Consider the following 17,657-nt stretch of genomic DNA (forward strand, 5'->3'; position numbering starts at 1 on the left):
TTTATAATATTACTACCATGGATTATGTACAACACACCTATGGGTCCTCTTACGTGGAAGGGTTGCACATGGTCATGCCCTACCACCTCAACCGTGGGCCCTATGCACACCATATTTTATTATACTATTGCCACACATATAAGCAGACACACATATTTATGCCTTTTACCTTGGTCAAATTTATCCATAATAGTTCCCCTCCCAGGCAAGAAATGCACAGCATTTCCATGCCTGAGACCATCACACACAAAGAAGGACTTGACTTAATGCTTGCTGATCACCTTCTTGCCATATGGCTCATGCAGCTCCTGAACTGGTACAAACCAATTGCTACGTTCCTTAATGACTTTGTATGGACCGGTTCACAGTGGAAGGAACTTTTTATCCATTTGGTGGTCCAATCTATTATGAAATCATATCACAACATCTCCCTCAGCAAAGTGTCTTTCCCATCCCTTGTGAATCTTAGCATCCAAGCGGGCCTTTTGTCGATTCTTTTGGATCTCTGTTTGATGTAGTGCAAAGCGTCAAGTTTCATCTAACTTCTCAAGTTGTACCAACCTGGCCTCTATATGTTCATCTTCTGTCATCCTCTTTTCTTGTGCCAATCTCAAGGCCAAAATCTCTATCTCTAGTGGTAAAACTGCCTCAGTACCGTACACCAACTCAGAAGGAGTATGACCTGTAGATGTTTTATGGGTGATGTTATAAGCCCACACGGCTTTAATGACCTTCTGATCCCACTGGCTCTTGTACCCTGTGGCCATTTTTCCCATGGATTTTCAAAGGAGGCCATTGGTCGGCTCTGTTTGTTGTCCCATGGATGCTTGATAATAGATGCTAGAAGTACGATGATCGATACCCATGCGATCCATGAGCAACTCCACTGCTTCATCTAAGACTCTCATGGTCAGATACTATTTCCATGGGTGTCCCAAACTTTGTGTAGATACGTTTAAATATGAAATTTAAAACTGCCTTACCATTTGCAACGGTGAGGGCGATAGCTTCAGTGCACTTAGTGACATACTGAGTAGCTACCAAAAGATACTTCTTTTTGCGGGTAATCATGGGCAGGGGGCTGAGAAAATCTATTCCCCACTTCTGAAACGGATGGATGGACATCACTGGATGATGTTGCCCATGACGCAAATCCATCCTCCCAAAGAATTGGCATGGTTCACAAGTTTTGCAATACATAGTGACATCCTTGAACAAGGTCCGCCAATAGTACCCAGCATGTAAAATCTTCTTAGCTGTATAGTCACCGACATAGTGGCCTCCACAAAATCCATCATGATAATGCTTCAATACCTTAGGTACTTCATCTGAATCAATGGCCCGTCTTAGTACCCCATCCATGCCTTGACGGTACAACACCCCATCACAGAGAGTGTAGCGCCTACTATCTCTACGGATCTTCTTTCTCTCATAGCTAGTAATTTCCAGATGAAAGGAGAAAGCGGTTAAAAACCTATAGATACCACCATACCATGGATTCCCAACTTCTATGGCCGCTACAAGGGTTACATTGAGGCACTCCTCTAAATCAATCAAAGCATTCTTCAAGTTGGAATAACCCCCTTTTACAATTTTGAAAGAAAAATCATATTCTTGTAGAACTGCCAACCATTGGCCAACCGGCCCATGGGATTTGGTGATTGAAGAACCTGCTTTGCAAGACCATTGCTAGAGATTATAATGAAGGACTTTCCAACCACATAATGCTTAAATTTCTCAATGCAGAACACCAAAGACAAGGCATGCTTGTCAGCCTCAGAGTAGCGTCGTTCAGTTTCGAGCAATTGTCGAGAAGCAAATCGAACGGGATACATGAACCGATCCTCGCCTTGTTGGAGAATAATGCCCGCAAGAGTGTGCTCACCAAACCGAGGATTGATATAGAAAGTTTTTGACCAATTAGGATTGCGTAGAATGGGTTCTGAAGCTAGAGCACTCTTGATTTGTACAAACCCATGATCACAATCCTCATCCCAAGAGAAATCAACCCCATCTTTTAATAGCGTAGTCATGGGTCGTGTCAAAGTAGCATATTGATCAATGAAGCGGCGATAGTATCATGCTAGATTGACAAATGAACGTACCTGACATTTAGTTGTTGGCGGGGAGAGCTTGAGGATAGCTTCTACCTTCTCAGGGTCAGGCTTGACGCCCTCGGGTGAGACAATATGTCCGAGTAACCTCCCTTGAGTGGCTCCAATGGTGCATTTATCAGGATTGAGGCTGCCATTTGCATCGTTGACCCTTTGGAAGGCCATCCTAACCTTCATGACGTGCTTCTTACGTGCCGAGAATATACAGAAATCATCTAAAAACACCTCCAAGAAAATCCCCAAATAAGGAGCAAACACCATCTGCATAAATCTTTGAAAGGTAGCAGGAGAATTGGTGAGGCCAAATGGCACAACTTTGAATGCAAACGTCCCCCAAGGTATGGCAAATGTGATTTTGAGTACATCCTCCTCGGCAATTGTGATTTGATAAAACCTGGAGTAACCATCGCAGAAAGTATACATCTCATGACCACTTACCTTCTCAAGAATGAGGTCTTGAAAGGGTAGAGGATGATGGTCCCTCTTGGTGGCTGCATTGAGTTTCGTATAATCGATGCAGACCGCCACTTGTTGTTTTTCTTTGGGGTGACTACCACTGGTGAAACCCATTCAGTATTGTGAACTAGAACAATAAACTCAGCTTCTACAAGCTTCTGCAACTCTGAGCACAAAGTGTCGGTCTGTAGGGCTCCTAATCTCCGATACTTTTGAGCCACTGGCTTAGCATCAGAGGCTTCAGCTCTATCTTGTGTTCTATGGCAGTCACATGGCGAAGGTGGTGGTAGCTAGTTGCAAACAGGTCAGGGAAACCTTTGAACATTTCTAGGAACTCATCTTTCTCACTCGGAGTGAGGTCTGGAGAAAGCATAGATTCAAGCTATTGAGGATTAGCTTTTACCTTTTCCGCGGGTGGCAGTGTCAGAGACACCCCCATCATGTAAACTTCTTCCTCCGAGAACTCCTCCCCCCCCGTCTGAATCTTCCATTGACTCAGACACCGAGGATGAGAGAGTATTACTGTCTTGCTCCTCTTCTTCTTCTGGCTCAGTGGCACTTGGTTGCACTGGGATCTTTTCCTTTGAAGCACCAAAAGACATGTGTCCCGTCTTCCAATAACTGACTGCATCACTCTTTTTGAACCATGGTCTCCCGAGTATGGCTGGGTAACTCATGCATGTATCTTCAATGTCCACTACATAGAAATTGACGGTGGTGGTCAACCCATTGACAGTGATGGGTAAATCCTCAATGACTCCCAGGGTGGCGAGTCGTCGACCATCTGCTACTTTGATTTGAGTGGAGGAACGCCTTGTGCATTTCAAATTCAACTTCTTCATGATATGGGGCACCATGATATTACATGTGGCTACCCGATCAACACACACTTTTGATACGGTAATTATCTATGATGACGTCTACTGTATGCAGGTGCCAATCAACATCTTCAGAGATAGAAGAAATCTCTCGTACCTTTCCCTTTTTCTTGCTCCTCCTTGTTGAGAGCCCTTGCTGCAGCTCATGTCTCACCTTAGGACTTAATGCTATTAGTTGAGAAAGCGTGATGCTCAAAGACCGATGGGCAAGGTCCTAAACGACCGAATAGTCCTCTTGCCTTGAGCCGATAGGGAAATCCAAGGACGACCACTTACTCCTGCGAGATTTTTTAGCCTTCTCTATTGGTGGGTCTGTCATCTTAGCATTTGGGGGCTCTGAGAAGGATACCTTCTTGCCCGGCGGTCCATGGTTTGGAGAGGGGTCCGAGGTGATACAACTTCTCTTCCCGAGGTCAAGGACCTCTACGTCAGAATCCTTGGTGTCTGATTCACCTAGAAGATTCACCCTTGGAATATTAGGACATTCGGTGCGACAATGACCCTTCTGATGGCACTCATAGCACACAACATTGGCACGTTCTCTTGGAGGGCGATTGGCTGATTCTGATGCCCACTATCTCAAGCCGAAGATCATTCAGGGCCTTGGCAAGGTCATTGACTCTGGGTTCTTTAACAGGAGGGGTTGACGGAGTAGGAAGGAGGAGGGCTCGTGGGCGAGGCTGGGAAAATCTTCCAGGCGGAGTGTGAGGATATACATCTCGTTGAGGGTAAGCATCTAAGGGAGGACCATACATTTCAAGTGGAGGCGGTGGATACATTCATGATGGGGGGTGGGGGTATGGCCCTAAGTTGGACCCCCCAGGTTGTTGTTGCAAGAATTGAGGAGGTTACGGAGGGAAAACCGTCTTCTTTGAAGCGAGGTCACTGAACTTTGTCAAACTTTTGAGCAATCTCTTGTGCTCGCACCATGGTTTCTGGATTCTTCCATTTAAGCTTGAGGCGGAATTCATCACTTGCTCATGCTACAAGGTAGCCCAGTACATGCTGAGTCATTCTAGCTCAAAATCCGGCGTTGTCCTCCTGCGTGGCAATTAAACAGTCCAAGAGCATGGCCGCTCGATCCACATCGACACGCCTTCTCACCTTCTGATCGCTTCAAGTTTGCCACCTGCAAGTACACATTCTCCGGCTCCTCTTCTTTGCCGAAATACTCGATCATAGCTGCTGTCAACCTCGGCCAACTTTGGCGAACGTCCTCAGCCTGCTTCTCATACCACACTTAAGCCAAACCCTCTAGAAATGTGGGAAGAACCAACAACCATCTATCTTTAGTAAGAAAGTTGAGAGAAACACGACGACACTTGAAGGCCACAAGATACTCGTTTGGATTTTCTTCAACCCGACCACAGAATACAGGAATGTCTGCAATGCTTGGAAAAGAGGAGGGGATCGAAGAATACAGTGGAGGAGGTAAGAAAATACAAGATTATGTATTGACAATAGAGAGTGGAATTTTAAAATGGAAGTGCGGGGACGAGACTTCTAGAAAGCAAATGTAAGCTAGAAACGGAGTATTGGGAGTGGTGCGATATTCCGTACGGGAAGAGTTGATGGCGAAGAAGAGTTCGTAAACAACTTTTATAGCTGACATCATTGCGGAAGATTGGGGGTACGGTGTCGCATCAGGTTGTTCATCAAAGCAAAGAGGAAAGCCATTACCATGGTAAGAAGATGCAGGGCTTGCACATCACCTTACGAATCCTCAAGCTCTTGTAGTCTCCATGAGATTTCTTCTAGCGGGATGAGATTCGGCATTTCCGTTCCTTTGAAGAGGTATCTCCTTTTGATTCACAGGATGCTCATGCTATTGAGTCAGCGATGCTATTCTGAGTTCTTGGAATATGCTTCACTTGAATCTCTTCAAAGTTTTGACAAAGCTGAGTAGCCTGTTTGATGGTGGCCTATCAAGGCTTCACTTCTCACTTTCCACTCACCGTTCACTTGTCGGCATATCAGTTGTGAGTCGGCTGATACCTCTAGCTAAGTGATTTGATGTTCTTTGGCTTTTTGCAAGCCAAAAATGAGTGTGGAGTATTTAGCCTGATTGCAAGTGTCTGTTGTCACGGGATTGCCATACAAAAACTTTTCTCCGTCGGGTGAAGTCAAGGTCACTCCTACCCCCGTCGCTTTTGTCGAAGGTCTATAAGCACCATTAAGACCCAAGCCGACGTCATATGAGCACCAAGACACGTACATCCCAAGTCTCCCGATAATCTAGGATTAGGAGGATGAGGGGATGTCAAAACCTCAGCAAGGCGTTCTACCCCAGACAAGCTCACAATTTTCTATTGAAATTTCACTTTGTGTCCAAACAAAATTACCACATGAAGTTCATGATGCAGAACAAAAGGTTGGTTAGGAACAAACGGTATTAGAGGATGGAACATCTTAACCATATAAATGCATGTTACTACATAAGAATTCGGAGAACCCTAGCTCCTTGGCGTAATCATAGTAATAGCTCCTTGGCTTTTTTTGGACCTTGACCTTTTTCTTGAATACTCTTTTCTTCTTGACCTTCAAAGGGATAGAGTTAGATGAACAACTAGATTCTAGCATTTTGTTGGCTGCTTGAGAGAATTCTCTAGAAGAGACTGACTTTTCACGCATCTTCGCCGCCTAGGAATACCTTCTGATCTTGACCAACCAGTCATGAAGAGCTCGGAGAACTGAACACTTCTCCTTTTTGCGGCACCGAGAAATTCCACCCCAACAAAAAGATACGGACATCGGAAGCTTTGTTGCCATAGAGGATGTAGGATGCAAACCAGGGAGGCGACAGTGAGGTGGCGGCGGGCGTGAAGCGCGAGGGAGGAGTAGATAGCAAGGCGGGCGAACATGGTGCATGGAGCGCGGAAGTGGCAACACGGGCGGAGGTAGCAGCGGGATTGATGACGGCGGCGCATAGGCGCAGGCGACAAGCGTAGGTGGCGGCGACAACGGAATAGACAACAGCACGCGGGCAACAATAGCAGGCGCAGGTGACGCAGGCATAGGGCGACACCTGGTAGCAAGCATAGGTGGCAACGGCAGCGGGATAGACAGCAACGCGCTGGTAGCGACAATAAGCACAAGCGTGGGGCGATGCTTGGTGGCAAGCATAGGTGGCAGCAGTAGCGGGATAGACAGCAGCGCGCGACATCAACAGAATCGACGGCGGCACGGCGGATGCAGCACGGATGGCGAGGCACGGGACACAGCACCCTATGGCGAGTCGTACGGTAGCGCAAATGGCGAGACGCATGGCAGCACAAATGGAGAGAATGCGGGTGGAGAGAGAGAGAGAGAGAGAGAGAGAGAGAGAGAGAGGGGGGGGGGAGTCTAGAGAGAGAGAGAAGGGGGAATTAGAGAGAGAGAGAGAGAGAGAGAGAGAGAGAGAGAGAGAGAGAGAGAGAGAGAACTTTTTTCTAGAGAGAGAAAAATGAGAAATTTTTTAGAGAGAGGAGAGGAGAGAGAAAGAAAGAAATTTTATTAGAGTCTTCGGAAGACCGATGGGTCTATGAGACTGAAAGAAGACCTAATACAAATCACAGTAAGGGTGGAGCTACTGAAACGAGCATCATTACCCGTGTTGAATCCTAAGTCTGATCATACATAATCAAATGCAACTGGATGTAACAATGAAAAGAAAAGGATTGGTAGAGCGGAGTGGAATCCTCCGTATGTCATGTCCCCCTGGCTGGTGCATAGCTGGTGATGGGACGCTAGTGCCCGTCAAGGGGTGCCATGCGTCTCGGTCTCCTGGACGAGGCTCGACGCAAGACCAGAGCCACCGTGACTCCCATGGGACGTATCCTGGGTCTAAACAATGACGAGAGGTCCCCCAGAGTGATCTGTGTGTCCCCTCGATGTCTCGTGCTGCGATTGTCGGGTCGAGGTCTCTGTCACGTCAGCAGCTAGAGACTAGACGATCAATGTCACTCGATGGGAAGAACTCTGTGATCCTGCTCTGAGAGGTGTCTGATGATGTGACCAAGCCCCGTCGCCTGAGTAAGTACTCTCTATGTCGGATTTCCTCGTGAATGAAGGCCGCAAGGCATCTCTGATCTGGGTAGGCGAGGAATCTCGAAAGGAGCCTGGAGCCGTCTCTGAAGAGGCAGTGGTAGCGACCTCGGATCTCGTAGTACACTAGGCACCTGAAAATAAAATGCTCCTCTGACTCAACCTCCTGACAGTCGCACAGTATGCATAAGTGATGCTCCCTAAGAATCCCCTCTGCTCTGCCGCTCTCTATGCGGAGGCAGTGTGATGATACCCGAAACTGTCCGATGGAGATCCGTAGTGAGTGCGGCATATGAAGCCCAGTGTACCCTGGTGGTGTGATGAATCCCTCCTCCAAAATGCGAAGAGAGTAATCTCTGTAGAAACTCGGCTTCACTGGAAGCTCCCTTGGCTCCAACCAGGTCCAAAAGGTGTGTAGCTGCAGGAGATCCTCTCGAATGACCTGGTTGGTATGTGGCCCAATTGGGATGGTGGGTGGGAGTACCGGAGGGGCATCTAAACTGTACTGAAAAGAAGGTATCCTATCGATGTGGAACCCTAGTGTCACAAACCATCTGTGAGTTCGTGCATACTAGCATCGCTCGTCTCCCTTTGCTGCCAACCTCATGGAGGAATCGAGAGCCAACCACAGCAACCTCTGTCTCCCTGATATGCAGTCCCCATATGATCTAACCCGGTGTAGATATGTGATGGTCTAAGAGGCTGCATCGAGCTGGATGTGATGTGGTACAGACGGTTTCCCTCGGATCATCCGTGAGAGCATAAGGATCTGCTAGCACTCCACCCGTGTCCACTCTATCTCTGACATGTTAGGCCCACAACAAGGGCTACCATACATACCGGCTGGTCGGACCAAGGAGTCGAAGAGAAGAGCCTTGGTCCGAGGGTCCTGGAAGTGGGAGTGAAAGCACTGTCTCTCTAGCCGAGCCAGTGAGGCATATCCACTGCTCAGTCTGGCCTGCATCGCTGGTCTCATCATGAAGATCGGGCCGGAGAAGATGACCCCCAAGTAAGTGTATGAGGATACGATCTCAACTGGTGACCCACCCAAAGTAAAAGTAAACGGTTTCCGTTGCATGTTTGCTCGAGAGGTGTTAAAGATCATGACCTTGGTCTTGCCAAGGTTGACCTCCAAATCATGGGATAAACAAAAAGCCTGCAGTGCATCTAGGTGTCGCTGGAGCCCCTCGGGTGTGGACGACAAGAGTACCACGTCATCTGCATAAAGAAGAATCCTGATGATGATCCCAGCAAGTGAGCAACCGGTCCCTGCGAACGTCTCCATGAAAGTCTCAAGCTCATCGATGTAGAGGCCAAACAGGGTCGGTGATAAGGGACAACCCTGTTTGACCCCTATGGTACTCAAGATCTCATCTGTCCAACCTGCGCCTGAACGAACTCGGCCTGAGACTCTCTCATACAGTGCCATGACTGCCCAGATGATCTCCTGATCAAATCCCAGTGTCTGTAGGCGTATGATAAGACGAGCTCGAGGTACTGTGTCAAAGGCTTTGCGGAAATCCACAAAGCAACAGTATACCCTCTCCTTCCGTGATCTGGCCTCCTCAATGACACTCCTGAGTGTGAGTATGTGATCCATAGTCCCATGGTCTCGCCTGAAACCGGCCTGACCCTCTGCTCTGAGCCCTCTCATCTCTGCGACTAGGCTGACCAACGCATCCAATACAGCTGCATAGATCTTGGACATCACATGTCCAATCATGATAGTCCTGTAGTTACTCGGGTCCATGGGATCCCCTACCTTGTGGATGGGGGTTAACGTGTTGATCCCATACGCGATAAACTCAGTGCATAGCCCCTCGTGATCTTTAGCTCGGCCATTGTGCAGTTTCAATTTCGCGTCCTTGACTCCCCCTCTGGTGAACAACGTGCAAGTGGTGGGACGAGGTGTGTGTATGAGGTCTGGAGTGGGCTGGTGTGGGACATTATATAGATGGTGTGCATACGTGTGCCAGACTCTCGTGTCAGTGAGGGGTGATGGGGACCTACACTCAAGGAATCTCTGCCAAAAATCCTTAGAGTTGTTGCTATACAAGATGTGCAGCAGCTGCTCCTCATTTTGACGAAGAAAAGCCTGCTTCTTCCGACGTACGAGACGTCGGTACCTGCGTACCGTGTCTAGTGTGTTCGGGAGGTGACATCTAGTTTCAAGTCGGAGTTGTCGGCGATAAGCCTTGCACTCCGCATCGTACCAATTGTTGCAGGGTACAGAACCAAGAGGTGGTGGTCTAGTGGACCATGTGGTGTGGGGAAAGATTTGGAGGGCAGCCTCGTGGAGTGTGCGACTAATCAGGGCAGCACGGTCCTCTATGAGTGGTATGTAATCGATGAAGGTTAGGAGTCTGTTTAGGCGTCCAGAGTAGGCCGGTGAGAGGCTGTGATCAAAGTGTATGTCGTGGTAGGTGTCGTGCTTCCTATGTGGTGTGTGTGGTGTGGCTAAGCATGGGGAGAGAAAGGAGCATCCATGCTGTACTGGAAAGGAATTAGTCTGTCCATGTGGAGCCCTAGTCCTGCAAACCATCTCTCTGTGCGTGCATACCAACACCTCTGATCTCCCCCTGCTGCAAGTGCCATAGAAGTGGACAATGCTAGCCATGGTATCCTGCTACACCCGGATGTGTAATCCCCATACTCCCTGACTCGGTACAGATATGTAATGACCTGAAATGCAGCATCTAGCTGGAATGGGGGTGACCCAAACTCCGCCCAAATGATCTGGTGAGGGACAGATGGCTTACCACGAATCATCCGTGATAACATGAGAACTTGTAGCCGCTCCACCCTGGCGCACTCTGTATCCGACAAATCTGGCCCCCAGCATGGGCTGCCATACATCCCTGCAGAGCGGACCAAGGAGTCAAAAAGCAACCTTTTGGTCCGTGGATCCTGAAAATGAGAGCGGAAGCACTGTCTCTCTAGTCTAGCCAATGAAGCATATCCTCTGCTCATGCGCGCCTGCATCGCAAGTCTCATGGTGAAGGTGGGTCTGGAAAAGACGACCCCCAGATAAGTGTATGATGAAACTACCTCAACGGGGGACTCATCAAATGTGAAATGCTCATCGCGCATGCCGACTCGAGATGTATTGAAGATCATAACCTTGGTTTTACACAAGTTGACCTTCAAATCATGAGACTCACAAAAGGACTGTAGTGCGTCAAGGTGTCTCTGGAGCCCCTCTGCTGTGAGGAAGACAAGAGAGCCACGTCATCTGCATAAAGTAATATCTGGATCAGCGTGCCCGCGAGAGAGCAGCCTACCCCACCCTGTGCCTGCATCACTGTCTTGAGCTCGTCAATGTAGAGGCCAAACAAGCTAGGTGATAATGGGCATCCTTGTTTGACCATCTAGATAGTGCTCATGATCTCGTCTGTCCATCTAGATCATGTCCGGACTCTGCCTAAAACTCGCTCATAAAGTGCCATGACAGCCCAAATGATCTCCCGATCGTAACCCAGATCTTGTAGGCGTCGTACGAGGCGGGCTCTCGAAATGGTATCGAATGCCTTGCGGAAGTCCACAAAGCAACAGTAAACCCTTTGCTTCCGTGCCCTCGCCTCCTCGATGATACATCTGAGCGCGAGAATGTGGTCCATGGTCCCATGATCCCGCGTGAAACCAACTTGTCCCGTGCTCTAAGTCCTCGACACTCTGCAAATCTGCTGACCTCAGAATCAAGTACTGATGCATAAATCTTGGACATGACATGTCCAATCATGATGGTCCTGTAGTTCTCCAGGTTCATGGGATCCCTTGCCTTGTGGATGGGTGAGATAGTGTTGATGGTCCAGGTGCGTGGAAACCCCAAGCAAACGGCTTCATTAAATAGCTTGGCTAAGATCGGGGCTAGGAGGTTAATATGCAATGAACTCAGTGCATAGTCCCTCATGATCCTTCGCTCGGCCATTATGAAGTTTCATTACGGCATCCTTTACCCCCCCCCTAGTGAAGAGGGTGCAGGATGTGGGGCGTGGCATATGTGATAGGTTAGGGGCTGGCTGATTTGGGATATCATAGAGCGTGCGTGCATAATCAGACCACACGTGAGTGTCAGTGAGTGATGGGGGGGACCGTCCCTCTAGAAATCTCTGCCAGAAGTCCTTAGAGTTGTTATTGAACAAAATGTTCAATAGCTCCTCTTCGTTTCGACGCACGAAGTCAAGTTTCTTCCTGCGTACCAGACAGCGGTACTTGCGTAGCATCTTTGGTTTGCTCGAAAGGTTATTTTTTGTTTCGAATCTAAGCTGACGGCGTAAAGTCTTACACTCATCATCGTATCAGCTATTACAGGGTATGGTCCCAGGAGGTCGTGGGCGGGTGGAGTGGGTGATGTGGGGAAAGGCGTGAAGAGTGGCCTCGTGTAGTGAGCGAGTGACTAGGGCAGCACGGTCTTCTAGTAAGGGTATAAAGTCAATGTATGTGAGAAGTATGTACAGACGGCCAGAGTAAGTAGGTGAGTGATCGCGATCAAAGCGTATATCATGGCAAGTGGAGTAAGAGCTCAATGGGGTAGAAAGTATTGTGCGACGGGGAGTAGAAATGCTAAAGAAAAGATAGGTTTGGTCGACTCTTGGAGGGAGAGGTGCTACGGTAAAGTCAGTGATGTGAGATGTGAAGGCAGGGGACCCCATGATGTAGTCCACAACACTGAAGCCTCCCCCATGTGGAAAGCAAGTGAAGCCACCTGATGCGGGCCATCTGTCAAGACCATTATAAATAATGAGATCATGCATCCTGCCGAGGTCTAATGGGGCCTGCCCATAGGATGTGAGCGGTCCTCGTCTGTCAGCCGAATGTGGATGTCTCATCCTCCCCTCGAATATCTCTGGCAAAGCGGGAGGTCTCGGGGAGAAGTAGCAAACTGCGATAAACAAATCTCGGCTATCCATGTGTCAGATCCGAATCCAGAGAAACCTGGAGTGTGGATCTCTCTGCTCCACTGAGATGGTCCCAAAAAGTGTGGATCTGTAAAGGACTGTGACTCCTCCTAATCCTCGAATCCCTCCTATATCCTTCGTCTCATCTCTGTAGGCAGACTCTCATATATACCCGCTGACTACTAGTAGTGGGCGCTCTGGACTCTGATGTGTCTCTGTGTAAAAGACTATGTCATGACCTGTGTAGAATTTCGAGAAGTTCCACTCTAGGGATTGTATCACTCAGCTTAAGGGCCTGTACGAAACTTTTTATGGAGTGGTCTAGATGGCACAACTGATGTTACAGCCAGGGTGGCTTGGGAGACCTTGATTCTTCCTACAAGAGAAGGGGGTTTGAATAGTATCGACCCAGATCTACAGTGCAGAGCTTTACTCTGCCAGTTCGTTGTGAGAGGGCTTATGTTCGGGCAAGAGCCTTGGAAGGATTTTTTTATCAGATGCATACAGTCTTGCATGCCCACTTCAGGAGAGGATTGGACACACAGTACTAGATGGGTTTTCACCACAGCCCACCTCAGGTCTCCCTCTTCCCCTCTTATGGTTGCTATCTTGAAAGCATGGGCCAGCTTCAGGAGTACTCTTCGCAGGATTCCCCCATCCACCCGTGAAGAGATTGAAAGGCAGCCTATCATGTGGAATGACAGGATTTTGGATGAGCTTGGGAGACCACATGGAGCTTCTCCTTACATGCAGTGGCCAAGATGGGAGAGGGGCCCTGCATCTATAGTGGGGGCATGGAAAGCCTTCAGGAAGCTTCCTACAGACCGACAGGCCCAAATGGTTCTTAATCTCAGAGGGAGTGCAGGGAGAGCCTTGCCCTTGGATTGGGTGGACACAGATGACATGCCTATTACTTGCTCCATCTGGATGGGGGCATTTTCCAGATTGGGAGTTCCTTTACAGGTGATTGCTTTTCTTGACACACATGAGGATGCCTTAGTTTTTTATGTTTCTTCAAGGGGCAGGCTATCCAGATCCACAGACAATATCTTGTTGGAGGTACCGTTTCTACCAGTTAGGATAGTGGGCTTCATGGAGCATGGCTCTCTTTCACAGTGGTACTTGGATCCTGACCCGCTTCTCCTCGCCCTTGGCTCATGGAGGCTGTGGCTCTATGGAGGTGTCCCATTTAAGTTTTTGCAGTGGGACCCTGGGGAATGGGAATGGATAGATGAAGGGCACCGAGAGAAGGGCATCCCCTTCTTTCGTTACACGGTCAGTAATGCCAGGAAATTCCAGCTCAGCTGTAGGGGTTGGAGGCCCACCAGAGCTCATCATTGGGAGAACTTTCAGATTCTTGCTGACTTGCAGAAAATTTTTTGGCAGAGACTCTGGAAATCCCACAGGAATAGAAAAATCACTCTCTTCTTTTGGCTTTCTATTCATGGTGGGATAGAAGTAAACCATTGGAGATCCGGGTTCGGAGCTGACCCTTCTTGCCCTCGCTACCTTTCTGCTTTGGAGACAATACAGCACTGCCTTTGGGATTGCAGACAGGCGAGAATCATATGGAAGGGGATCGCAAGACTTTTCAGCACTTTTGTTCGCCTACCTTTCTATATGACCTGGGGATTAGTGGCTTGGCTTACTCTTTCAAGGCCCCAGGTATTTTTTGAGAGACTTGATTCCTCTTGGGCTCTTCACATCCGATGACACCTTGTGGAGTCGTGCTCTTTAGAGGATGTTCCGGCCACTCTTTTCAGGGCTGCTCACTCCTCGATCGACTCTCCATGGGAGATCCTAGCTAGTATTGCAGCATGGCACATTTGGAGAGCCAGATGCACTGAGGCTTTGGAGGGTTCTCAGGTTCACTCTTCTCAGATCTTGGCCAGTACTTGGACATATACGATACATACTCTGATGGCCATTTGGGCAACCATGCAAGGATCATCTCGAGCAGCCTCCTCTAGGTTGCATAGCATATGCCCACATACATGATGATCATCGCAGGAAATTGGATGCAAAGTCACGCAAATGCATCATGGTTGGCTACAGTGAAGAAAACAAAGCATACAAGTTGTATGATCCCATCAACCGCAAAGTCATTATCTCCACAGATGTAATCTTTGATGAGGAATCAGAATGTAAGACCTCAAATACACAGGAGATAGAAGCATCGACTTCACAGTCATCTACAGAACAGGTTGATGAAGAAGAGCAAGAATTACCAGAAACACCCCAAGCAGAGCCACAGCAGCTCAGACGGTCTACCAGGGAAAGCAGACCTCTAGCCAGATTGACATATGCTCAGAAAGGCAAAGCAGTTCAAGTGGAAACCACCAACTATGCTCTTATGACTGCCATCGTGGTTACAGAAGAGCCAGTGTACTTCGAAGATGCAGTAGACAAGCTAGAATGACAAACTGCTACTATGAATGAAGAAATGGATGCTTTGTATAAGAATAATACTTGGGAATTATGCGACCTTTCACTAGGAAAGAAGGCCATAGCAAACTTCTGGGTGCTCGCTTTAAGCAATAGAGACTTTTCTTGAGATGGCAAACCTTATTCTCCTTTCTTGGTTCAACATAACCTGCTGGAGTTACTTTTCCCAGAGATTTGAGAGACTCTCCCTTCTTTGTTGAGACTTCTAGAGGGTTGAGATGGCATTTTCAGCCTCAGCCTTGGTTTCTTTCTACCTCATTCCTCTGAGGTGTTTTTTATTACATGCTTAGCATGGTGTATTTCCGCACAGAGCTTGCTCTAGCGGGTTTCGTTCTTACTTAATAGAAGTCTCTTTTTTGGAAAAAAAAAAATCAGGTATGCAAGCTGAAAAAGGTCATCTATGGTTTGAAGCAGGCACTCGGGCATGGTATGCAAAGATACATTCCTCTTTCCTATGCCTTGGATTCCAAAACAGCCCTATAGAGGCCACTCTTCATGTCCGGAAGAGTGAATTAGAATTTCTGATTTTAGTTCTTTATGTGGATGACATGCTTATCACTGGGGCAGAGACTCAGAAAATGTAGGTTCAAAGGTAGATTTAGAGAAATCATTTGCAATGTCAAATATGGGCCGGTTGCACTACTATTTGGGCATCCAGTTTGCTAATGTGAATGGATGAAACATGCTGTGTGATCATCCACAGCTCCTCGAATATTTACAAGGAAACTGGTCAACTGAATAGAAGCCGAGGGATGTCACCAAGTTGTAAATACTCCATTTTATTTGATCATAATTATAGAGTACTCCATTTATATAATTATAGTCAAAGTTGTGAGGGGCATAATGATGAGTCGATCCAAATATATTGGACAGCTCTTGCAGCGCTTCCACTTTGAGGATTGCAAGCCAGTTTCTACTCCATTAAAACCTGGCTTCTGTTTCTCCTTTGGAGATGGGAGTGCCCGATGCCAGTCTTTATCAGCATAATGTGGGCTTCTTTATTTACTTATGTCATACCCAGCCTAATTTGCAATATGTCATCTCCCAATTAAGCAGGTACATGCACAAGGCCAACACACAACATTGGCAAGCAATGTTACTTGAAGGCTACGCAGCACTTGGGGTTGTTCTATAGTGATCAGTCTTCACTGGATTTGCATGCATTTACAGACTGTGATTGGACAGGTTGTCTGATCAGCAAGAAGCAGCCTACAGCTGCCACTTCTAGTTGTGAACATGAGTACAAGGCAGCCTTCACAACTACAGTAGAGTGTGTTTGGCTCCATAAGTTACTCTCAGACTAGCACCCTAGCCACCTTTTCCTTCCACGCATTATTGTAATTGGCTGAGTACCCACAATGGCTGCAAGTTCTCTTTTAAAAACTATAGCTACCTACTATCAGAAGGCCATGACAAGATTTCCATCTTTGCCATGCACTCTATCAATCGTCTCCTTATTTTGTTTCCTTCTAATTGCTTGAAAAACATCTTCAAGGGGCATCCCCCCACACTCTGCCACATAGTGTTTGCTAAGAATCATGTCCTCACTACAAGGCACAGGCCATTTTTTGACAGAAATACTGACCTTTTTTACACTAAAAAGTTTTTTTTTGACGGGTGCCAGGTCGGTATTTACGTCCCTATTAGTATCAGAAAAGAAATATCGTGTCAGCCAAGACGCTTCTACGATCATCTACACGGATAGCTAGAGTGCTTTGGCCGTTGTGCATAATGCTGTCTTTCATGTGCATACCAAGCACATAGAGGTGCACTATATGTTCAAGAGCACCTGTCAACTGGAAATATACAATTGTCCTACGTCCTACGGAGGATAACTTAGCAGATCTCTTCACGAAGGCTCTATCACGACCCGAGTTTGAGGCTTTTTGACACGCCTTACACTTGGCACAATTTATTATATGATGTTGGTCTCCTTGTACTATCGTAGGTTGCTATTCCATCTTGGACAAATATGTGCAATCATGATATAGTTTCCAGGTATACCTAAGATGTATCTAGGATACTTTAGCCATACCATGGAGGGTGGTTTGTTAGCACTTAGACTTGTTATGGCCTTGTAGGCCAGTTAGGATCAGTCAACCTCATATTGACTTCATTGGTCGACACTTGTGGTTGACTTTGGGGCCTATATTGGTCACCACTTTCACTTTCTCATTTTTTATTTTCGAGTACTTGTCTAGTAGATTGTAAATTCTAAATTAGAATAAAAGATCTTTATTTACCTAACAATGCACGTGCCCAAAAACCTCTTGGCAGCCCTTTGAGCATTTGCAATTCCTAGTCTGCCTTCTGTCTTGGTTTTGGTGCGGAAATCCCGTCTCACTTTGTAAATCTTTGGATAGGGACAAGAAATAAGTAAATGACAAAAGGGTTAAATGAAATTATTAAGCGATAGTGTTGCGAGAGAGGGCTCTTAGTGATACTAAATGTTTTCAGACACTGCAACTGAGCATCTTGTTAAGTAAGATTGGTATCACTCTGCAAACTACGGGAGGACTTGCTGACCTTTTGACAACTCACTCTTATTCTCTCTTTTATTTCTTACAAGTACCCTCTTTCGCTGATGTTTGTCTGTAAGGTATGCAGCTTATTTCAAATTTTTATTTTATAAATTAACAAAACAGGTACCTGCAATACGTGGGACTACCGTGGAGCTGAATGGTGTTCTCTTATCTCATGCACTACTAACTTTCCGTCAATTGGCCGTCAAATGTGCACAACACTATTCTTGGTATGTGGCCCGTTATATATTATTCATTTTCTTCTTGGATTGCATTGGTTAGAATGCTCACGTGTTTGGAATGCAGTATGTAGATTCATTT

The 17,657-nt window shown here is 47.1% G+C and overlaps 1 protein-coding gene across 1 annotated transcript in view; it reads left to right on the forward strand.

Annotated features, from left to right (window-relative positions):
* Positions 1–17,657, forward strand: part of LOC147893744 (vacuolar protein sorting-associated protein, putative (DUF1162)) — a 215,327-nt gene that overhangs the window by 168,664 nt on the left and 29,006 nt on the right. The window contains exon 29 of the mRNA XM_087385903.1: positions 17,460–17,566. Within this exon, the coding sequence (XP_087242029.1) occupies positions 17,460–17,566 (107 nt within the window). The remainder of the gene's footprint in view (positions 1–17,459; positions 17,567–17,657) is intronic.

This window comes from Dipteris shenzhenensis, chromosome 15, assembly GCF_047967505.1.
Source record: "Dipteris shenzhenensis isolate YYH24624 ecotype China chromosome 15, Dip_SZ_1.0, whole genome shotgun sequence".
Taxonomy (NCBI): Eukaryota; Viridiplantae; Streptophyta; class Polypodiopsida; order Gleicheniales; family Dipteridaceae; genus Dipteris; species Dipteris shenzhenensis.